The sequence below is a fragment of the Choloepus didactylus genome, chromosome 2 (assembly GCF_015220235.1).
Source record: "Choloepus didactylus isolate mChoDid1 chromosome 2, mChoDid1.pri, whole genome shotgun sequence".
Lineage (NCBI taxonomy): Eukaryota > Metazoa > Chordata > Mammalia > Pilosa > Megalonychidae > Choloepus > Choloepus didactylus.
Window position 1 is genome coordinate 27,099,991 of NC_051308.1, and position 25,354 is coordinate 27,125,344.

At 37.1% G+C, this 25,354-nt stretch overlaps 1 protein-coding gene across 5 annotated transcripts in view; it reads right to left on the bottom strand.

Annotated features, from left to right (window-relative positions):
* The window catches only part of PLD5 (phospholipase D family member 5), a 415,628-nt gene that overhangs the window by 147,915 nt on the left and 242,359 nt on the right, over positions 1-25,354 (bottom strand). For 3 of the 5 annotated variants that reach the window (XM_037822072.1, XM_037822078.1, XM_037822088.1), the window contains one exon: positions 14,522-14,633. The exons of 1 other annotated variant lie outside the window; for it this stretch is intronic. In XM_037822072.1, the coding sequence (XP_037678000.1) occupies positions 14,522-14,633 (112 nt within the window). Of the gene's footprint in view, positions 1-14,521; positions 14,634-25,354 lie in introns of those variants that run through there. One more of the 5 variants, XM_037822098.1, reaches the window with a different exon arrangement.

A 25,354-nucleotide genomic window follows, 5' to 3' on the forward strand; every position in this document is an offset into this window, starting at 1 on the left:
ATGAACAAAGAACTCAGCAAATTGTGCACAGTCTTCTAAGGATGATTCCTTACTCCATCCTTCCAACTGGGAAAATGACCATGAGGGAAAAGAACCCTGAAAATAATGTTCTTATCCCTAATTCCCATAAGTGTTATTGAGGAAACAGAAACACAAAGTCATTTGAATTGTATCAACTCTTCAAATATCATTTTTACCATTTTTTAAGAAGGAAAGCACTATATAAATTTCCATGGACCTTAGCATTTATATAGGATTTACATTTTCAAAATGCTTGTACCATCGTTTCCTAATCAGCATAACATTTGAGAACAGTGCTAAGTTTTAAATATAGGAAAATTCCTTTTTAGTATAGTTTTTTTCTTGTTTTTTTTTTTTTTTTTTTTTTTTTTTAAGTAAAGGGAATGTTACTCCCTTGCTACCCGTCAGGTCTTTATCATGTTAGATAAAATGGTCCTGTTCTTCCAAATCTCCTAATTTTAAATTTTACAACTTGTCGCATTGCCTAGTCCCTTCCACAGAAAAATAAAATACCCGAAGTTATCAAAATCAAGACTCAAACTGAAATCTGCAAAATGTGAAAGCCGTTCTATGTGATGCTTCACACACCCAAGGCTTGGGCTTGTTTATTCAACAAGCATTTATTTATTGCTCACAGGATGCCAAGCATTAAGTCTCCATCCTTGCCTTCATTGAATTAAAGTCTAGAGGTGAGGCTGTAGCAGAAATGAGCTTTATACTATGGTGAAGGCTATGAGAAGGAAGTCCTGGGTGGTGAGGGAGCCTATGGGAGGGCTGCCTGGCTCAGGCTGGAGGATATGGGAAAGGCCTCCCAGAAAAGCCCTGATGGTGAGAGAGAAAGCCAGGCAAACTGGCAGCTGCAGATGGTGGAGGATACCCTCTTTCTCACCAAGGGGTTTGAAATGTTTCCTCTAAGCTGCCATTTGAGTTCCATATCTTTTATTTATTTACTTATTTTTGCCAAGCCTATCTCCCTCTTGTGCTGTTATTTACTTAATTATATTTACATGAAATTTAAATTGACCTTTTTAAACTTAGCTTTGCCCTCAGCATTGATATCCATAAAATAATGCGTCTGATGCACTAGTCATTTTATCCTAATACATATTAAAATAATATATCCAAGTTAAAAAAAATTCCAGAAGACCTAAAATCAGCTCACATACTCTGAGTGACATATGTGCTCCATGTTGGAATGCACTGCTACTGAAAGAGAAGGGGAAATGGGGATGGGGCAGGTTCTGATTTTTAGGAGGGTAATTCTGACAATCTGTGTGAAGAATGAAACCTAATAAGACTGGAAGCAGGAAGAATGCCAATGCAATTCTTCGAGAGAGGTAATGAAGGCCTAAGTTATAAAGGCCTGCAGTTAAAGAGAAGGAAAGAAGGAAGAAGAAAAAAATGAAAAAAGAAAAAGGATAAAATATTGTGAGAAAGAAGGAGGGCACAGGGATTTGTGAAGTTCAGGCTGATGTTGAGCAGCATCCTGAGAAAAACAGAGATAGAGCTTTGCATGTTAACTCACAGTAGTTCTTACAGCTAGCATAAAAAAAAAAAAGCAGGCATAATTAGGATATCCAATGCGAAAACTGAGACACAAAGTCACAGAAGTAAAAGATCTCATTCACTAATGCATACAGGGACTCTTCTCTGTATGGTTACTCTGAGCAAGGTAGGTGTGCTAGATTGTATATATTATGTCCCTCAGAAAAAGCCATAATCTGTAATGCAATCTTGTGGGGGCAGATTGATTAATCTTTTTGATTAGGGTGTGACCTGTTGATTGAATGTTTCCATGGAGATGTGACCCCACTCATTCAAGGTAGGTGATTAGTTTACTGGAGCCCTTTAAAGGGAGCTCACACAGAGAGCAGAGGGAGGAAAATGCCCCGGGATATGCTAGGCCAGGGCAAACAGACCTTAGACGCTTGGGCCGACAGCGTTGCTTGCTGATGCTTTGAGATACTAGCCCAGACCTTGCTTCAGAGAAGCTAAGAGAGACAAACCCAGAAACATTTTGGAGAAAGTCATTTTGAAACCAGAACCCCGGAGCAAGGAATCAGGAGATGCCAGCACGTGCCTTCCCAGCTAACAGAGGTTTTCCAGACACCATCGGCCATTCTTCAATGAAGGTATCCTTGTGGTGATGTCTTAGCCTGGACTCTTCTATGGCCTTAGAACTGTGAGTTTGTAACCAAATAACCCCCCTTTATAAAAGCCAATCCATTTCTGGTGTTTTGCATAATGGCAGCATTAGCAAACCAGAATAGTAGGAACTGCTCAAAGTCAGTATGTAGCAAGCCAGAGAGTAAAACTGGAGTCTCTCAGTGTCCTTCAGAACACAGATTGTGTGAAGGCTCCACAAAAGCTTAAGAGGCATCCAAAAATTAGTTGTTAAAAATGATGGCCATGGGGTCCCTAGGAATTATGATGGCTTTCAGGAAGGTTATTTGTGTGTGTGCATGTCTGTATGATCATATATACGTGTATATGTATATTTATACATATGTATATAGATATTTACCTTTATTCTTCTTTACCTCTTAAAGAACATACTCTCCAAATTCTAGCATCTCTAGAATAGAAATGTGTAAAGCCATCATTAGATTGAATAGATAAAATTCTCCTTCTATAATGTCACAAAGCTGGATATATGTACAATTTCCCTTCAAAAGTGCCATGCCTGCCAAGTTTCTTATGTATTAGAGGTAAAAATAAAACTTCTAAACTGAGATTCTGTATTTCAGAGCAAATGGATGATTGATACAACTGTATTACATATGTCAAATGAACCCCTCTTAAAGTTTAAACACATTGAATTGGAAAACTAACTTGGGTGGATCTTAGAGCTGAGACTGAAAACACAGATGGAGTGGTATTGGTGATGCCAGCTGGAAAATTCCTATCATAAACTGAAGCCAGCCAGTGTTATTATGTAACCATAAAGGCAAAACTAACCAACGGCATTCCCAGAGATGATTTTTTAAAATGCAATTAGAATATGGGCCTTCTTATCATTATAAAAATCACGGGAGGAGGTGTGTGCTTTAGGGTGTAGAAATGAAACCAGTCTGGACCAAGAGGGGCTGACAAGCCAAACACTGGAATAACACACCTAGGTAAGGGAGGATGGTTACAATGAGTGTCAGTTGGCAACAATTGTGTTATGAATCTGGCACCTGTACCAATATGCTTTCTATATATTATTTAATTTTCATAACTCTCAGGAAGTTATCATCATTCCCATTTTACTGAAAGAAAAAAAAAAAGACTGAAGCTCAGAGGAAGTGAGTAATTTGCATAAGGTTAGAGCACTCAGTTAGAAAATGAAGGGTCCAGAATTCTTCCACAGCTCTATGTGACATCAAAAAATGTGCTTCCAAATGCTGTGCTAAGTACTATGCTAATTATCATTAAAGCATAATGTGTCCAGAGAAGCACATATTGAGCAGTTCCTGCCTTGCTGCCAAATATTTTGATGTTCCTCAAAGAAAGGTTACTTGCACTGTGTAAAAGACACAGTTCCTTGCAATGGTTTTTGACTGCTGTAACCATGGGACAAAAGCACCAGCCTTCATGCATGCAAGCATGATCCCAGTGGCCATCATTTTGAGAAGGTGTGAAATCAAAGTCCAGTAAGATGGAAAAACCAGCCCTGGCGACAGCTAGGGCACCTTGACTTTTATCTGGGCCCTCACCAGAGCAGACTCAATGAAAGGCGGCCTGAATACTCTCTTGCCCTAAGGACTCCACCTTCTTAGTGATCAGTAGGACAGCCCTTCACACGGACCACAAAAGATCCTGTGACATGTTCAGCCCTCTCATCAATGGCAACCTTTCAGAAGGTGAAAATTAAAACCAGAATAATATGTTTCACTCTGGAGAAATTACCAAAATATACTTGTCAATGTTTTCATTAAATTAACCCAGATAACCATAACCCAAGTGTAGAGGTAGACAGTCAAATAAATAAAGAGCTGTAAGACATAGGTCAAAAAGCCTCAGTAAGTATGAAATCTCAAATTATGGCCTCCTTACATGGAGTAAACAGCTCAAAAGTCACCTTGTAAAGTTCCTAAGTTGGAAGCTTGGATAACTTATGTTCATTATAAAATACAGGCTCAGATTTAGGAATACATTTTCCCTTTAGGTTTTGTTAAGCCTAACCTACAAATAACATGAAAATAAAATGTGAGTTACGAATGACAAACGAGTACAGCTTTCTTGAATTCAAATAAGCAATGGCAAAGATCAAATTTAGAATCTGACAGAAAGAACAAAGCACCACAGCTCACCCTTTTAAAAAAATGTGACTAAAACAAATCCAGAATATAAAAAAAGTTTAAAAAAAGAAGTAATAGTAAGAAGAGTAAAAGGGCTTTAGTTTTATTTCAAATATTAACATTCTAACTTAAACAAATAAAACTAATCACAACCAAATGCCAATTAAATGATTACTGTGTGTTCAATGCTTTCTGGAATAGTAAGCCAAAATGAGCTAAAAATGTTCAAAAATTGCTCATTAGTCCCAGATTACTACTGTTTATTCACCAGCATGGGTAAGGCTATGTCTAATTAGCTCACTTGCTTGACATACAGTGCTAATGAGGGAAAGTTCAGGTCAGTCGTACTCAAACCATAGGTTTTATCTGAGCCAGTCACCCAGCAAACATACAACTTTAGTCACAAAGGGAGCAGATGAGAGCTGAGGACAATGACAGTGGCTGAGAGTCCACTCAAAGGGCATGGTTTGTAGTGCCTTCACAAAGGATAACTGAAATGAAACATGGTCAAAAAGACAGAAACCTAGAATTAATTTTAAAAACTCAAATGGAGAAGATCTGAAGATTATCTATTTAGGTATCTATGTATCTATCTACCTACCTACCTCTTACCTGTCTACCTACCTGTCTCTCTATCTATCTAAAGAAACCAAAGAGGAAATAAAATTCTTCGCACACTAATGTTTGGCTAACCATACCAAATTCCATAAAACAGTTCTGTTTTCAGCTCCTTAAAGACATCACAAAGCATCTACAGGCAGCATAGACACAACTCTAGCTTTATTTGCAAACAGGTAAGAATATGCAGAAAAAAAAGGAATGGGAGGAAAATACTTATTTGATTCTAACAAATTGAAGGCTTGAAACACCAGTTGAGCCAGGTGTCAGCCCACACCCCTGAGCGTACAGTGAAACATACATCAGGAGAGAAAGGCACAGGAGGGAGGCCATAAAGATCTATCACAAATTTCTTTATGTGGTTGTGAAAACGGGCCGATTGCCAGCAATAAGGTGAGTCCAAATAGCATCTGTGAGTTTATCTATTTTTATGTCTCTAGTCGTACTACTGAGTGTTTTATATTTCTCTCCTTTTTAGAACTATGCTTTTATGACTACCTTTTCTCTTCTCATTTGGGTTGCAATTTTGTTATGCTATATACGCAGGAATATGACTTCTGAAATTTTCTTTGTCTGTCCAAAGAAGATATTAAACAAGCAAAAGTGTTTCAAGTTTCTAATTTCATCATATTGTTTTCAAATAGAACTTTTGGCATCTTCAGGACCTTGTGTTGGGCAATGAGTTCTTAGACATTACACCCAAAGCACAAGCAACAAAACAAAATACTGATAAATGAGACCTCATCAAAATTAAAAACTTTTGTTCCTCAAAGGACTTTAGCTTGAAAGTGAAAAGACATCCTATAAAATGGAAGAAAATATTTGGAAACCACATACCTGATTAAGGTTTAATATTCAGAATATACAAAGAAAGCGTTCACCTTAACAACAAAAAGACAAAAAAAAAAACAATTAAAAATGGGCAGAAGACTTGACTAGACATCTCTCCAAAGAAGATATACAAATGGCCAAAAAACACATGAAAAGATGCTCAACATCATTAGTCACCAGGGAAATGCAAATCAAAACCACAATGAGATAGTATTTCACACCCCTTAGAATGGGTGCTAAGCAGTGTTGGAGAGGATGCAGAGAAACAGGAACACTGATTCATTGCTGGTGGCAATGTCAAATGGTGGAGCTGCTGTGGAAGACAGTTTGGTGGTTCCTCAGAAAGTTAAGTATAGCCTTACCATATGACCTGACAATCCCACTACTAGGTATATACCCAAAAGAATTGAAAGCAAGGACTTGAACAGATATTTGCACACTGACGTTCATGGTGGCATTATTCACAGTTTCTGAAAGATGAAAACAACCCAAGAGTCCCTCAACAGATGGATGGATAAATAAAATGTGGTATATGCATACAATGGAATATTCAGCTGTAAAAAGGAATGAAGTTCTGATACAGGTGACAACTTGGATGAACCTTGAAGACAACCTGTTGAGTGAAATAAGCCAGACACAAAAGGACAAATATTATATGATCTCATTGGTATGAAATAATTGGATTAGGCAAATTCAACGAGTCAGGGACTGAAGTGCAGGTTACCAGGGACCTGGATGGGAGTGGGGAACGGGGAATTAACGCTTAATTGGTACAGAGTTTCTGTTTGGGGTGACGGCAAACTTTTGGTAATGGATCGTGGTGGTGGTAGCACAGTATTGTGAATGTAATTTACACCACTGAATTATATATTTGAATGTGGTTAAAATGGGGAATTTTAGGTTGTTACTAGAATAAAATTTTTTTTAAAAGCCATAGAATTGTATAACACAAACAGTGAATTCTAATGTGAACTATGGACCATAGTTAATAGTATAATTAAATATTATTTCATCAATTGTAACAAAAGTACCATATTAATACAAAGCATTAATAAAAGGGAAAACTGGTAGTTTTGGTGGGGACTGTATATGAGAACTCTATATTTTCTACATGCTTTTTTCTATAAACTTACATCTTCTATAGTAAAAATTAAAAAGGAATTCAAGAAAATTGGATTCTAAATGGGCAGATGTTTCAGGAATTCCTTGATCAAATTATTGTACTTTTATCAGTCTTCTCCATTGGACTCTGACTCTTTGAAGTCAGGAAAGGGTTCATGTCTTTGACAATTTTCTATCTTTAAAACCCATCTGGCTAGCACATGCCAGATATACAATGAATGGTTGTTCAATCAACAATGAATGAATGATGGAAGAAAAGAAGACAGTATGACCATTTGGTCCTAAGAGGGAAGGCTAAAGGGAAAACATTATGGATAAAGTGTAATATGGACCTGGAAAGCTCAATAGGAGCTTGCAAGTTGATAAGAGGGTGGCACAGGGAAAAGCATATTTTAGAAAATAGAGCCTTTGTATTTGGGAAATCACAATTAGCTTTTAGATACTTGGAAACTCAATAACAGGAAAAAGTAAGAGCAAGGCTGAAAAGAGAGATTTAAGATCCAAATGGTTTCAAATGCTTCTTTTAAAGAAGTGTGGACTTTATTCTCTAGATCACTAATTCTAAATCCTTTTTGATATACTATTCACTCAATAAAGGACTGTCAAAATAAGTCTGTTTTTTTTTCCAAAAGGAAATTTGTGAACAAAATAAGTCTTTTTTTTTTCCAAAAGGAAATTTGCTTTCCTCTGACTTTATATTATTTTATTTTTAATTGTTAGTAAGTTAAAGGAGCATTAAATATTGTAGTCATTATAGAGAGTATATTGAATTGTTATAGTTTCAAAGACAAACAAATAAAAAAAAGATTCTCCTAAATTATAAATTACATTGCAACAATAACTATAAAATACAAGGATTAAAATGATAGCAATACCACTGAGACCTAATATTTTGCCTATGACTAACATGAATAAACAGAAACGAAAATATTAGTAGTATACAATTTTAATAATATTGTTTTGATATTACTTGCACTAGGTTTGCCAAGCAGTGCAACATCAAAGGCATTTTCTGCTCAACAGAGAGAACAGAAATTAAGCAAAATGTCAGGATTACTCCTAGCTAGTCAAACGTTAGCAGCAGGTGGCACTTCCCATTTGAAGGCTGATATAGAGAAAGCAGAGGAATGTAATTACAAGCCTACATCTTATCTAGTTTGTCTTTGAGGCCCACCAGTTTAGGATCATGGATTAGGCAATGAGAAGTGATTTCACATTTATAGCAGATGGGTGATATTCACTTCCAGTTATGATGAATTGGCTTTAATTGATTAATTCTCTGGCCAAAACAACTGTAAAAGCTAATAAAATATAAAACCAAAACCAAAATTCTGTATGAAGGTATTAAAAGGCCTCAAAATTTATAAGCAAATACATAAAAAATTATAAGGCAATTTTAAATAAATTTCAGAATGGTTGAAATAATATGGAATAATATAGTCTCTGATCACAGTGGAAATAACAAAAAGATAACTAGAACAATCCCCAAACGTTTGCAAATCAAGGATTATACTTCTAAATAAACCATGGTTCAAAGAAGAAATTGCAGTGGAAATTAGGAACTTTTTTGAAGTGAAAAATAATTTTTTAAAAATTATGTTACATTAAAATGTTATGAGATGCAGCTAAAGCAGATCTAGGAGGAAATAATATATCCTTGCCGTGAGCAGAAGATTCAATATTGCAACAAGCATAAATTTTCCCAACTTTATCTGTCGAGTCAATGTAATCCTAATAAACAAGCAGTTTTGTGCAAACTGATTCTGAAATTTATTTTAAAATGTGAAGGGTAAAGAGTAAGGCAGTTTTAAAGATTGAAAAAAAAAGATGAAATAATTACACCACCTGATTAGCAGGTATTATAAAGGTACATTAATTTAACATTGTAGTATTTGTTCTCGGATAGACAAGTAGGCCAATGGAATATAATAAAGAATCCGTAAACAAACCCAAACACATAGTCATCTGATTTTCAAGAAAGATGCCTCTGCAATGCAGAAAAGAAAGGTCTTTTCAATGAATGGCTTTCCATATAAATAAAAATTAACTTGTATTCCTACTTCACACAATACATAAAAATTAAGTCAAGACCTTAAAGACTGAGATCTGAGAAGTAACAGCATATAACATCAAGAATAAACATACGAGGGTATCTTCATGACCTTATAATGATAAATGTTTTTATGCAGTAGGTAAGAAGCACTAAAATAAATGAATAATTGATAAATTGAATTTCACTAAAATTAAGAAATTCCATTTATTTAAAGATACTGTTAGGAGAGTGAAGGCAAGTCACAAATGAGAGATGATATATAAAATACATACATCCAAAAACGAACTCAAATCTATCCCTAATAATAAATTAGAATGGACAAATGAAAAAATAACCATGAGAAAAATATTTAAATAGGTACTTCATCAAAGGGCACAAAAAAATGGTCAATAAGCATATGGAAATGTGCTTGACATCATTAGTCATGAGGGGAATGGAAATTAAAACCACAACATGATATATATCTACCAGAATGACTGAAATAAAAAGGATAGAGAATGTCAAATTTTGGTGAAGATGTGGGGATACACTGCTTTGGGGAGTGTAAATTGATACAACCACTTTGGAAACTCATTAGCAATATCTATGGAAGTTGAAAATACATGTAGCTTATGACTCTAGCAATTCTATTCCTGATGGAATATCCAACAGAAATATGTACATATATTCACCAAAAAGACATGCATAACAATGGCTCATAGCAGCATTATTTATAGTAACCCCAAAAGGAGAAAAACCCAAATGTCTATCATCAGTAGAATAGGTAAATAATATTATAGTCAAATAATAGAATACTATACAGCAATGTAAAAAAAATCTACTACTATATATAATGTATATGGATCTAATAAACACAAAGTTGAGCAAAAGAATCCATATCTAAGAGTATATATGCTCTCTCTTTCTATTTATACAAAGTTCAAAGAAAACCAAACGTAATCTATGATGGTACAAGTTGGAGTAGTGGTTACTTCTGCAGAAGGTATTGACTTCAAGAAGGAATGAGGAAGCTTTCTGAGATCCTTGCAGCGTTCTACATCTTGATCTGTGAAGGAGCTACATGAGTTTACTTTGTGAAAATTCATCGAGCGATACACTTCATACTTGCACCCTTTATCATATACATGATATTCTTCAATAAAAGTACATAACACCATGCATGTTCATACACACACAACGTAGGTAGGGAAGTGGCTTGATAATCATGACGTAGAAGAGCTCTCTGGTGGCTGTGCGGAGACTGGATGGGGGAGTGGGAAGGCAGCAAGACGCAAGCAGAGAGAAAGATAATTTTGGTAAAGCCTGCGTGAGTGTTAAAGACCTGAAACAGGGCAGTGGCAGCTGGGAAGGGAGTGTGATATCCAGGAGAGATACCTAGGGGGCAGATTCTACTGAATTTTGGTCATTAGATGTGAGGAATGAGAAAGTGCAGAATTTAGTTTCTAACATGAGTGACTGGGTGGATGCAAATTCGGGTAAAAGGACAGTTACTACTATTGCAGTTGTTAAAAGTTGGGGAGAGGAAGAACAGTAGCTAAGTGAACATGCTGCACTTGAGATATTTAAGAGGATTACAGGTGGAGATGTTTAGTAGATGAAAGAAAAACAAACAATCAGGGAAACTTTGAATTTGCAGAAATCTCTGTCTAGCAGAAGTCTGGGTTCAAGGACTTCGTGGGGTTTGGGTTTCAAGAGCACACTTTCCTGCAAACCACAATTTGAAGCTTGGAAATGGATGGGTGGAGGGGCTTTGGTTTGCCTTTCTGACCTCTGAGCCAAGGAGAAGAGAGGCCTGGAGCAGGAGGCGGGGGTGGGGTGGTGGGGTGGCACAGGGACCTGGGCTCTAACCCCACCCACCACCAGCTCTGTGGCTTCAGGCCAGACACCTCACTTCTCCAGCAGGCCTTGCCCTCTCTGGGCCTTCACCTACACTAAATCTTTACCGTTTTATGAGGAAGCCTCACTCTTATTCTTTTCCATCATAATTCAGTTACACCTTCACAGTTGAAGTAGCTCGTGGCTCCTTATCTGTCTTTTGTGAACTATTTCTGAGAAACCTTCCTGTAACTGTTCTAAAAGACTAGAAATATTCAGTGATAACATTTCAACAAGGCTGTTTTTTTACTTTTTTTAAAAAATTCAGTTTTATTGAGATATATTCATATACCATACAATCATCCATGGTGTATAATCAGCTGTCCACAGTACCATCATATAGTTATGCATTCATCACCCCAATCTATTTTTCAACATTTTCCTTAAACCAGAAAGAATTAAAAAAAAAAAGTAAAAAGGAGCACCCAAATCAACCCCCCCCCCACACACATTTCATTTAGTTTTTGTTCCCATTTTTCTACTCATCCATCCATATACCAGATAAAGGGAGTGTGATCCACAAGGTTTTCACAATCACCCTGTCACCCCATGCAAGCTACATAGTTATACAATCATCTTCAAGAATCAAGGCTACTGTGTCGCAGTTTGATCGTTTCAGGTATTTCCTTCTAGCTATTCCAATACACTAAAACCTAAAAAGGGACATCCATATAGTGAATAAGAATGCCCACCAGAGTGACCTCCCAACTCCGTTTGAAATCTCCCATCCACTGAAACTTAAAATCTTTTATTTCATTTCGCTTTCCCCCTCAGTCAAGATGTTCTCAATCCCATGATGCCAGGTCCAGGCTCATCTCCAGGAGTCATATTCTGCATTGCCAGGGAGATTTACACCCCAGGAGTCAGGTCCCAATTAGGGGGGAAGGCAGTAAGTTCAACTGCTGAGTTGGCTTAGCTAGAGAAGAGGGCCACATCTGAGCAATAAAGAAGTATTCTGGGGGAGACTCTTAGGCCTAATTATAAGTAGGCTTAGCATCTCTTTTGCAGTAACAAGCTTCATGAAGGCAAGCCATGCTGTCAGTCCCCAATGTTTGTGAGAACAACAGCAACAACCCAGGTTGAGAAATCCAACTTTTCCAACATTTTCCTCCAGCTCCTCAGAGAGGCCCTGCATGTATATTTTAATTCTCTGCCCAAATTACTTTAGGATGTACCACTATTTCACACTAAACTGTACAAACCTACCAGATCTCACTTCCTATTCAAAGTTCCAAGTATTTATGGTTAAACAAGGTTTTTGAACACAGATTTAAATTGGTTTCATAACAAATTATTTCTAAAATGCCCTAAGCTGTCATTTAAGATGTCCCTGCCAAAGGATGACAGTAGAGATGTATAATAACTGTATTTTAAAGATTTATATAGGATGTACTGTATACACATATGTGTGTTACTAAAAGCCATATAGGCCTATTCGAAGTTCATAGGAAATGGCTATGAGAAATTAGCGTCCTGTTTATTGCTCTACGATTATAAAGAAAAATCATTTGTTTTCCTATATTTTATAAGAACTCCTATTATATATTATATATTAGAACTGGAAAAACCAGGGCCTATATTGTAGTCATATACTCATGTCCTTATGAAATTTAAGCACTTCCTTTTTTGTGGAGAAAACAGTGACTATAATGAAGTAATGGGCTTTAATTCATAGTTCACAATAGAAATGTAAACAAGGCCTTTATCCATAAATCTATTGATAGCTATTCCCTGTTTAGGGTATCCAAATATTCAGCAATACCTAAGAAAGTCTGTTATACCCCCTAATGCTCCCTACTATTAACTTTTGGTTGAGTTTAAAAGATAAAGTATAGGCTATGGCAAGGAACAGATTTGAGATAAACAGACAAGAAGTAATAGACCTCGCAGGCCCCCTCCCTTTTCTTCCTAAATCATCTGCTTTTTGTCCTTCTAGAAAATCAAACCCAAAGGAGGTACAAGTAGACTCCATGAGAAAAATCATTCACAAATAGAGGCATCAGTTAACAAAAGTAATCCATTCCCCAAAACTTTATTAGATAAAATTTCAGAGTGGGAACCCAATTTCATTTTTTTAATGAGAAAAATCATAATACGTTTCTAACCATGCTGACTGTATCTGCCAATCTACTGAACCAGGCATTTCTCTAGTTTTTCAAAAATATGAAGCTGCATTCAGGTAGCACGGTGAAGCTTCTCAGATCCAGCGGTACTGTCATAAGTTTCCTTACGCATTTTGGTGGATTGAATTATGTACCCCAATTTAAATAGGTTATTAATCTTAAACTCATTTCCTAGGGGTGTGAACCCACTGTAAATAGGAGCCCTTGAAGATGTTACTTTAAGTTAGTGTATGGCCCAACTGAATGAGGTTGGTTCAGTAATCTGGATTAAGGTCTTATAAAGGGAAAGAAACCAGAAGCCAAAGTAAGAGGAAGCTGCAAGAGAAGCCAGAAGTCAATGGCACCCAGAAGAGAAAGGAGGGGGCATCACCACATAATGTGAGGCAGGGATACAAATCAAGGAACCCCAGGGATTACTGGCAACCGGCACCATGATGTTACAGACTTTGGGGAGAAAGCATTGCCTTGCTGACATCTTGAATTTGGACTTCTCCTAGACTTATAACTGTGAGCCTGTAAATTCCCACTGTTTAAGCCAACCCACTGTGTGGTATTTGTCATAGCAAATGATAAGCACTGAAAACTAAGACAAGCATAGACAAAATAATATTCATGGTAATAGGTATATATGCATGGCCAAATTTTTGTTTTCTGTATGTTTATATCCCTCAATATGTTTTATTGTTTCTAACTTTCCTTCTTCAGAAGAAAAGTCCTCTTGGTATCACTTGCTTCATAATCTGCTCCATTTTTTAGAAGGTATTTTCACTTAATAACACGGGGAAGATGGTAAGCAAAAATGCACAGCATGTCTAAACAACACAAATGCAAAATGAGATGCCATCAGGTAAACCACTAAGATTCAATGAGGCCAACTCGACATCCTCTCCTGGGGACTCCTGGGTGTCTTGAACATTTTCATTGGCTTGCACATATATATTCCCTATAGTGTTTTTAGTCTAGAGAGTAAATTCAAGGTAAAAATTTTTTATAAATTAATGAAAAATATATGGAAGTGGAAGTTCAGTTAGTGACAGTTACAGAAAAATGAAGAAAAACATTTTAGAATTATTCTCCGTCTTCCTGAGACTGTGATGAAAATTACAAAGTGGCAGTATAAATGATGGTTCCCAGTAGAATTATGATAATAGCTGTGAATCAGGTAGTGTTTCATAGACTCCTAGATCTTACTGTCTTATTTTAAAGAATATGTGGCATGAGGAGGATATTATTTTGATGTTCAAGAGAAAACTAGGAATCCAATGTTTGCTCTAATGAGAAGTGGCTCTTTTCTCAAATCACATCATTGGAGTTTCCAGAGAAGGAAAGACTCTTCTTTCTCATTAATTATCACTTAATGGCTAAGTAGATTATTTTGCATAAACTAACATGCACCAACACTATTTTAAAAATCCCAATAGTATCAATTAATTAGTTCCCTCATTTAAAAGTTCAATGAATCTATTCTTCAAGGGAGATATAAAAAGTGTACTGAGTAATGTGTTGAGTATAAAGAAATTACATGTTACTTTGAGTGAAATTAAAGGAATCTTAGAATACCCAGTGGTAGAGTAGCATATCAACCTTGGCCTTACCCTTTAATTTCAAGGCTTCTAATACCTTTGAATCAGCTGTCACATCACTCACTAGCTTGATTTCGATATTTTGCGAAGTCAGTTGAAGTAACTTTTCAAAAAGACGTTGACCCTGGAAAAAATATTCCAAGACAAAGAAAGTCAGAAAATCTAAATGTTTGTCATTTTAAATAAGTAAAAATAGCCTCATTACAAGTTAAAAGTATTCATTCAAATTTTAAAAAGCAAGCATTCCAACAACTGGTATTCATGGAAGACATGAAATTCTTTCAAAAGATAATATAAATTTAGAGTAGTAGTGTGAACACAGATTACATTATGTCTTTCATGAGTACTCTGCCATTCAACAATTGTCACAATAATTTCAATGCTACAATGCAAATCTACCTTCCTTGACTTTGTCATGAACTCTGAAGTTATCTACACTGAAGAGGGCAGTAGTGAAAATTAAGGGTTGCAATTTGGCCCCAGAGAGAATTGGATTCCAGCTGGTTTTCCAATTTACATGCTATGTTACTTAATAACCTCACTAATCTCCAGTTTCTTCCTTTGTAAGATTCAGATGATATTAGTATTTACTTCAAAAGGTTTTCTTGAGAATTAAGAGTTAATAGTATATCCTGTAAGTATTAGCTAATTTGGGGGGAAATCATGTTACTATCAGTGACTAGCCTAAATTCATCTTCTTGTTTAAAATTTGTTTTACTGAATTCAACTGATGTTTTTTATATAAAATTATATAATTTGATGCAAAAATACTAATTTTTACATAAAATTACATAATTTGTAATTTTTATCACAGCTTAAAAATAACTGAAATAAAAAAACCAAAATAAAAAATAAAGAATTTCCTTAGAAGATTTTCATAAGTATGTTAATTTTTATAGTAAATTTTAATCTCAGGGAGACTGAATAATGAAAGTTCCATAATCATTACTTTATCATAAGTGAATGAATTGCAGCACATTATTGTTCATTTCCCCTCTGTGTCTGTACAAACTTCCTCTCTTTATCTAAAAGGGAAGTGGTCTTCTACTGATTTTCCAGTTGCTTGCTTTTTGGCTACGAACTCAAATGCCTTTGGAGATCTAACAGGAAATAAAGCTTTGGCTCTAACAGCCCCCAAATGGCAAAGTCTAATTTTACTTTGATAAGAATGCACTGTTAAAAATGATTATAGAGAAAGGATTTAGTGATTGGGAAGAGAGAATGGAGGAAACGTGGATGCACAGCAGCAATTCACAAATTCAGCTATAGAAAAGAGAGAAGCGAAGCATTGAACCCCTAAAGCTTTGGAGCCTCCTTCTCATGTGTTAAGGAGGATGGCGCTGGTATGCCCACCTGAGGACAGCCGAGAGGAGAGTTTGCTTTGTCCAACCAAGCACTAGCCTGAGCTGTCCTGGTGTAACCCAAGTTCCATAACCCCTGGGGGGAGGAAGGCGCATAGAATGGAGTAAGACTTGCACCCCATGTCATGCACGGAGGCTTCCTTTTAGTCTAACTGAGTGGGCTAATAAAGGTTATCCAAAGTAGAGCCCAGCAAAAGCTTCTAGATGACTCTGCACCCTAGAGCTCGGAGGCAGCATCACCACAAACCAAGTATTCCTATGCCATATGGTGAGTCAATTGTAATGCAAAATGCAATGAAAACTCCTTTTTTTAAAGGGGGTAGGGGTTGAGAGGAGAGAGAGATTGAGAAGAGAGGAGAGAGAGAGAGAAAAAGGATAGGGAGGAAAAGGGATGCAGATTTGTTGATTTCAGGGTCCGTGTAAATTTCAAATGTACGATGGAGAGGTGAGGGCTTGGACTGTGGGGGTCTCAGATACCTGATGGGAGGGAAGACACACATTGACAGGCTCTGTGGCTCTTCTACAGACAGAATTAATACCAACATAACCTGCTTTGTGACGTCAGCTCTATCACTCCTCCAAGGAGTACACTATACCCGGCACCTACCATTGAAGGCTTGGTGATATCTAGATTCCTAGAGCCCAGGCTCGTGACCATCACATATTCACATAAGTTGTAGTATTTTTCCCTTTCACACAGAGAAAAGGCTTATGTGCTTTGTGTGTTTCATGAGACTTCCACTGTTAGTGGGCCAGTATTTTTAAACAAAAACATTTATTTTTGCTCTAAAGTTACAGAATATATTTAGCACAAGTGAAATATAGGAGCTCTTTTACACTATCTGTATTTCTCATTCTATGCCTTAACTTGATTCCTGCTGTATTATTTTTATGAGATCTAAAGCAAAGAAGACCAGAACTCTCAAACATGAACAAAAATAGAAACTAAAATCTACAGCTACTGACAGACTGTCATTAAATAAAGCTTATTTTTACTTTTAGTATGCACATATTATTTACAGCAAAGAATCCTAAAATTTTTAATCATAGTGTTCACTGTAATGAATTCTGTAGTTGGGCTTGAGGTGGAACTGCTATTAAATTTCCCATTTTCAGTGTCTTAAGCCTTCCTGTCTACCCATTTTTACTGAGAGTTTCAAAATGCATTAACTTCCAAAGATTTTAAACACCTACTCTATGCAGAGATCTGCATTAAGGCCTAATGTTTCCTGAATTGAATTCACTCATCATTTTTCTTAGTAAAGAGGTAACAAAAGCCCTTTGGCTTTTAAACATCAGCAATTTAAAAACCTGCCCTTTCCAGTGAAGAACATTAGCCATCATTTCAAGCTTAAATAAATAACCTCGAAGAAAGTCAATGGCACAGGCATGTTGATCTACTTTAAACCAGTTTTCCATGACGTCTGCAAAAACCTAATGATGGATAGTATGGTTTTGTGGAGGAAGTTGTACCCGAAGAATAGAGACCCAGCTTTGCCTGTCTGTGACCCCGAAAAGCTGCTTAACATAGGAGGCCCTTCTATCCCCGGAGAGTGGGAGCTATACACAAAATGCCTGTTTCTGTTGACCCAAAATAATGTGTGGAGAGGATGAAATGTAAAAGGAAAAGTGAAAATACAAAAGGGAAATCAGAAAAGAGTAATGCTCATAAAATTAATTGCGGGGACTACATAGACTGTGGTGGTGGTTTTCAAACTTGTTTTAGCAGTTGAATTGCCTGTTCAAATGAAAGCTTAGGCGAAATATCTCTGCCAATTCTCTCCCCTATTTTACTGAATATACAGGGCCCCACAGAACACAATTAGAAAACTACTGAATTTTACCCCTTCATCATGTCAAGGAGAAAATTATCGGGTAAAACATGGAACCCTCAGGATACTGAGATTACATATAAAGGGAGAACGGCATAGCTGGAAGACACCTTAGAGAGCAATAGTTTACCAACATCCTCATTTTGTAAATGAAGGGCTGAGGCCCAAGGAAATTAAGTCATGTAGCTTACTAGAAACAAATCCAGGCCTAGAACCTATATCTCTCTTTTTGATCCAGGCAGTTCTCTCCACATGATCATTCTGTTATTTTAAAATTGGAAAAGAAAAGATATTCTGGGAAGAAAGTTATCCCCAAATCTCTCCCTTTCCTTCTATTCCCAGCTCTGATCTATTCAACTTTCCTGAGCAAAGCAGCTGCTGGGGCTGGGGGCACTTGATTAGCAGAAGAGTTGGGTTCTGGGGGAGTCCCGTTGCCTGCAGAACCATTATCAGGCTTTTGTGAGTGTCCTAATACTCTCTGTTCTCCAAGAAGCTGGGTAGGAGCTGAGGCAGCCTCCCCGGGTACGAAGGGGAGAAGGATTCTCCAGTTGCCCAAGTAGGGGTCTAGTAAACTGTCTAATGCCACACCTCCAGTCCATGGGGGTGAAGAGTGCGTCACCTGCCTTCACATGAAAGGAAGAGTCACAGTGTTCTCCAACAAGAAGACTTGGGTGCCAACAATCCAATAAAGTCAAATATTCACACATTTAAGGGGACCCAGCAAGAAGAGAGAAAGGGCTTGGACACAATGAGCAGCTGGGGATAGAGGTTGCTGGAGAACACATGGGAACTGGAGCTAAAGCACAATACGAGCACCAAGGACATTCAAGGGCAGCCCTGAAATACTTGCTGAGGCTATTCCTCTGTGATTTTAGAACTAAAAAACATAAAGGAGTAATTAAAGGTATAGCTACTGTTGAGGGTCAGATTAATGGTCTGAAGGCCAAATGAAAGAAATATGTCAAAGCATGTGCACATGTGTTCATACAAACACACACACATGATACAAACACAACATATACACAGGAAAACATAAGGGGATAAGGGGGAAAGAGGCTGAGAGGTAAATCTGGGAAACATAACATGTGGCTAATAGGTGTTTTGGAAGTGAAAAAGGCAAAAGGAAAAAGTGTCCAAGATGAGAAAAGATCTGCATCTACAACTGAAAGGGCAGTTAAAAATGGAGGCAAATTTTATGTGGAAAGCTATACCTAGGCACATTCTGTAAAATTTCTGAACACCAAGGATAAAGTGAAATTCTTATCACTTTCTGGCAAAAATTTAAAAAACAAAGTTTCCCACTGAAGAAAATTAGTCACATTGGCATGGAACCACCCATCTGCAACACGAAGCTAGAACAAGGTGGCTATAGACTATGGAGAGAAAAGGACTGGGCCTAAGAATCAAAATATTATTTACCTGTCAGGGTAAAAGGAAGAAATATTTGCAGATACTAACAGATTTAGAGACTGTATTACTTACATAACCCATATGAGGAAAATATTCGAGAAAGGACTCTAACCAAACAGCAAATAATAGCCAACACCATCAAGGAAGGTGAAGCAAAGAAGAAACAAGTGATGATGAATGAACCACACAATATGTCAAATGTGTCTGATATACTTGCCGAATAAGGATTCTTGAAACAGAAAAGACACATAGAGGGAAAGGACTACTGAGAATCTGGTTCTTTCATTCTCAATGGGGTGATATCATGCCGGGTGAGGAAAACTGGTTTTGGAGAGGTGAAAAAATCTTACTCATTGTATATATAAAGCATAGATATATCTACAGTACATATACAGTATATCTGCGGTATTAAAATTTCACAATGGGAGTAGAACTAGGGAAAAAAGTGCCTAAAAGACTCCTTGGGAAGGTGATAATGTAAAAAGGTTGAGAAATACTGATCTATACCCAACAAGAAAAACAATCTTTGTAAAAATTAGAATAGAGCTGAAAGAGGACTTAAAAGTACTAGATGGGGAAAAGAAGGCCATTGTGCCAGTTTATATATTATGTCCCCCCAAAAGCCATGTTTTAATCCAGTCTTGTGGGATATTTGGGTTAGGTTGTTTCCATGGAGATGTGACTCCCCCAACTGTAGGTAATACTTTTGATTAGATTATTTCCAGGGAGGTGTGGCCCTGCCCATTCAATGTGGGTCTTGATTGGAGTCCTTTAAAAAGAGCCGACACAGACCCAGATGCTTGCTGATGCTTTGAGATGCTAGCTCAGAGTCTGCTCTGGAGAAGCTAAGAGAGGACAAAACACCCCAAGAGCAACTAAGACAGACTTTTGGATGCACAGGCACTGAGAGAGGAGCTGAATACAACCCGGAACTAGCAGACGCCAGCCACGTGCCTTCCCAGCTGACAGAGGTGTTCTGGATGCCATCAGCTTTTCTTCAGTGAAGGCATCCTCTAGTTGATACCTTAGTTTGGACACTTTTATGGCCATAGAACTATAACTTTGTAGTCTAATAAATCCCCTTTAAAAAGCTAGTCCATTTCTGTTATTTTGCATAATGGCAGCATTGGCAAACCGGAATAGCCATTATTATATAATTACACAATTTATGGAGTTGTCTGTATGTACCAAGCAGCAAAGCAAGTAAGTATATAAAGTAAAAATTAATAGAAATGCGATGGAAACACTACCATAATATAATACTTCAAATTATGCCTGAAAATTGGGCAGATCTAATAGAAAATAAATGAAGATATATGAAAATTAAATAATACCATGAACAAACTCAATTACATGCACATATTTAAATATATGTCTAATCCTATATATCAACACCCCTCAAAACAACTTTTGTTTGTGGAATTTTACAAAATCTGTCCTGTAGCTGCCATTAAGAAGCCTGAACAAAATCTAAAGTAAGATATTCTACAAGCTTAATTTTCTGCTTATAATTTAACAAAATCAGAAACAGACTATTAGCATGTAACCTTTGAAACAAATCTTATCACTTGGAAATTTAAAAATTCACTCCAGATTATTCTTATACCAAAGGAGACAGGATAAGGGAATTTATGTATTCTCTAGATAGCTATGAATAGGAGAGCATCTCATAGCAAAACCAGGAAATGAAGCAGTATCTGGTGTCAGAGAAAAACTTATAACTGTAAATGTCTTCAGTATTATAAAAAAGGACATATCATAAAGTTACAGTAATCGTATCAATATAGTAGACGCATAGGGATTGATAAATAAATTAGGGAATCTAAAAGAGAATCCAGAAATGGTACACATGAGAATTAAATAACAAAGGTGACTTTTTTTTTATTTATTCTTTGAATTTTATTTTGAAGAGAAGGTGGTTTTGTTTTGTTTAAGATTCAGTAACTGTTAATTGTCTTGTTAAGTGAGCAGATCAGTTGTTTTTTTTTTTAGCAAAAGGAAAAATAACCTTAAATCAAAGTAGAATAAAGTATCAGACAACACCACCAATGTCAAGTGTCTAACATGCCTCCCCTATCCCCCCCTCTTATCTGCATTCACCTTGGTATATCACCACAAAGGTGACATTTTAATCCAACTTTGAAAGGGGAAAAACTGTTTAATTTGGCACAAGTGGAAGGACCCCTATAAATAAAAACAAATTCTTAGTCATAATCAGTACTTACCACTTTCAAAAACATCTAGGTGAACACATGTAATTTGAATAATGGCCTCCAAAGATATCAGATCCAGATACTAATCCCTGGAATTTTTAACTGTTACCTTATTTGGGAAAAGGATCTTTACCGATGTAATTCAGTTAAGGGTTTTGAGATGGGGAGATTATCTTGGATTATCTAAGTAGGCCCTTAATGCAATCACATGTCCTTGTAAGAGAGATGCAGAGAAAGATTTGACACACACAGAGAAGAAGGCACTGTGAAGGCAGAGCCAAGAGAGATTGGAAGACGCTGGCCTTGGTGAGTGGAGTGACGCGGTGGCAGACCAAGGAGGGCTAGCAGTCACCAGAAGCTGGAAGAAGCAAACAATGATTCTCCCCTTGAACCTCTGGAGGGAACATGTCCCTGCCAACACCTTGATTTCAGCCCACTAAAACTGATTTCAGACTTTTGGTCTCTAAAACTGATTTAAGCCACCACGTCTGTGGTAATTTGTTACAGCAACCACAGAAAACTAATACACATGCCTAGATATGTGGAAGCAATAAAAGATAATATAGGTAGAGAAATATAAAAATTTTAAAAACATGTAGCAAAAGATACCAAAAATTTAATGGAAAACAATAGATTTGGAATAAATATTTACTAGATAAAGGGTTAATAGGTGTACTCTACAAAAATATATTAAAAATTAACAAGAAAAAGCCAATAAAATATGGGCAAAGCATAAGATGGGACACGACTCTGAAAAGCAAGTCTACATGGCCAACAGACATAAAGAGATGCTGATAGTCACCAAGTGTCAAGGGAAGCAACAAGCAAACTGAAAAAGAGACCTCTGTTTATACTCATCAGAGTGCAAACATTTAAGAGTGGCCAAACTTACTTTTGTGAGAGATTTGGGGAAAGGGTATCTGGCATTGCTTCTACCACCCAGCAGTCCCATGCCTAGAAAGTCCCTTTTGATTCAGTTTGCTAGTTTATTTATTTAATCAATTAATTCAATTACCTATAAGACTGATCTCTTATTTATTCACTTATATTTTACTGAACATTTCAATTTGTAGGGTACACAAAGCTTGCCAGGGATATAAACATTAATGTATTACATTGTTGTGTGTTTATCAGTGCCTACTTTTACTCTCAAACACCCCTACTAGAACAGGGAAAAGTATCTTTTAAGCAAATTCATTTAACACATTTACTGGATTCCTACTCTGTTCCAGGGTCCTTGGTAAAAGATAGTGAGTGGACTAAGACAGATGGTAAATAAGCAAATATAGTTCAGGACACCAAATGCCAGGGTGGAGGAAGTGCAGGTCTAGGGTAAAACACAGCAGGGGCACTAATGGCCCAGCATAAGGCACTCAGGGAATGCTCCCCAAGGAACAGAGGCAAGCAAGAATGTTCCAATACACAGCCCAGAAAGCAGGCAGGAAACACGGCTGGAAAGGTAAATAGGGACTCATGAAGAAGGGCCTTGCAAGCAAGGTTGAAGAGTGTGGACCTCATCTGGAAAGCAATGTGGAGCCTCTGAAGAGTTTTATACAGGGGAAGGTCATGGTCAAATTTTTGTTCTGAAAGAGAACTGTGACCACAAACTGGAGAACATCTGGTATAGTTCAAGTTTGGAGGCTGAAAAGGCAGTTAGAAGTTTGTTGCATAGTTTGGTGAGAGATAGAGTAGTGTCAATGGCAATTAAAAACAAAAGGAAGGATTTCAGATATTTCTGAGCTACAACATTGACAAACTTGCTGATTGAGCTTGGGGTTGAGGAAGATGGTAGAGTTGGGAGTGGTGGCTGGAGTCCCCAGCGCTTTCAGGATGTGCCTGTGGGAATCTGGAGCTCCTCATCCAAATCCAGAAGACGGTAGTCATTTCTCCTCTTCATGGAGGTACTGAAATCATGGATCAGTTGGAACTCGAAGATACAATCAACACCAGGAGATAGGCTCTGCTGTGGAGGAGCACAGGCTGCCAGTCCATTCATTAGTAACAGATTCCATCCCATTACAGGATTTAATTATTCCAAACAGTTAATCATCAAGGCCTTGCCTAATGAAGGTTATCAGAATTATACATCCCCAGAGCATGGATATAACCAACCCTGTCAGGGGCAGATGAAAAGAAATGAATAAACTCATCATGACAATAATGGGCCAGGAAATAGCAGTAAATTAATAGCAGGAACAGCACATTTGTAGCAGGGCCTTCAGCTGCCAGAGTGCCACAGGAGCTAGACAGTAGCTTTGGTGCTGCTCAAGTATCCACTCTGGCTGTAAGATGTAGGCAGACTCCTTTATCTTGGTACTTGGAAAAAGTGTGGGCTGCCTGGTCCTTTGTCATTCCTTTGCTTCAAAGGACAGGGACATAAATGGGGCAAGAAAGGAGCACCAGGACATGCTGAACACTTCAATTCTTCCACAATCACTTGCTGAAGTGGGCAAAAAGGACCCACACAGAACAGGGGCAGAGTCCCTTCAAAACGTTATCTCCAGGCAGATTCCAGCATCCCAGGAAGTAAACCACAAGAACGTCCTACATGCTCTCTGAAAACCTTAAGTTCTTAAGAAAGCAGCTCAGGTTCCTTAATCCTCTAATTCTACTTCTGAGAATTGATCCTGAGAGAATGAGAGAAAAGAATAGAAAATGTTTTGCACAAACATATTTACTGCAATAGCATTGTGTTGATACAGAAAAAGAAAAAAAAATAGCTTAAATCTCTAATAATAGAGGAACCATTATATAAATTCACTCCATTGTATATTATGCAGCCCAAAAAAATTGTTTATCAGTGTTTCCAATAACTTGGAAAGGTGCTTATGTTGCAATTGTAAGTTCAAGATTAAGATCCACATTTCTTTATAAATTAGGGGCATATATATGCAAACTATGGGTAAAGTAGCAAATTGTTACTTTTTTTCTGTTGATCATGTGGATGATTTGATTTTTCTTCCATTTCTCTCTAGCTGTTAAATTTTCTATAGTAAGCAGCTATTAATATTATAATGGGCAGAAAATCCAACCTATTCTACTTTAAAAAAGTAACTAAAAGAATAAACAATCATAGGGATCAATTGCGGGGTGCAGTAACGAAGGTCTAGGGAGAAAGCAAAAAGCATACAAGCAAACAAATCTAAGACAAGACAACTTTAAAGCGTGTCATCACTTCATCTAAATAATTGGGAAGAATATATTTGGGTTCATGATTTATTCATGCCTATATGATTGGATTTAAAAAGAATCATAGAGGTTAAACTTTTGCTAATGATAGTGCTTATGAGTTTATATCAGGATAATGATTTCCCCTGGAAATATATTGGAAAACAAGCAAGAGCACAATCAGGATTACTAAACAGATGGGGAAATAGAAGCATGGAGAAGGAACAGGAATTTGCCAAGAAAGAATAGGACTGGGACAGGGATAGAATCCACAAGAGCTGGTGCACTCTACCGAGTAAGTGCAGAGACAAACCGTCACGAGACCATTCTCTGACAGTTCCTTCCATATACTGCTCAACTGCTCCATATTCTAATAATTAGTTTGCCTGTCTTCCTCACTATACTTTGAGCTCTGTGGGGGTAAGAAGCATTGTTTATTTGATTTTGTATTCCCAGCAAAGAACAAAGCACCTCAATAAATGTTTGTTCCATAATGGCACAATCAAAATCATTATGTTGCCACATTTTGAATTAATGCTAATTTATAAGTATGTGCTGAGTACTGATTTTATGGAGCAGGGAAAAGATGCTATTTTGGAACAAGAGGACACTCTTTCCAAAGGTTATGCTATTTTTCATGCTGAAACTGCACCAAGATTTCTACTGAAATAACAAATGTCCTAGCTTGGGGATGAGGAGACTAAAGAGTAATCTACTACTCCAAATCAAGAAGCAATCACTGAGCATCTTTATCTCCCTGGGCACATGCTAGACAACAAAGCTACAATAAATAGGACATGGGCCCCCCAGATTCCAGGAACAGGTGGCACCTTCAAATACAAACTCATCACTGAGGAACAA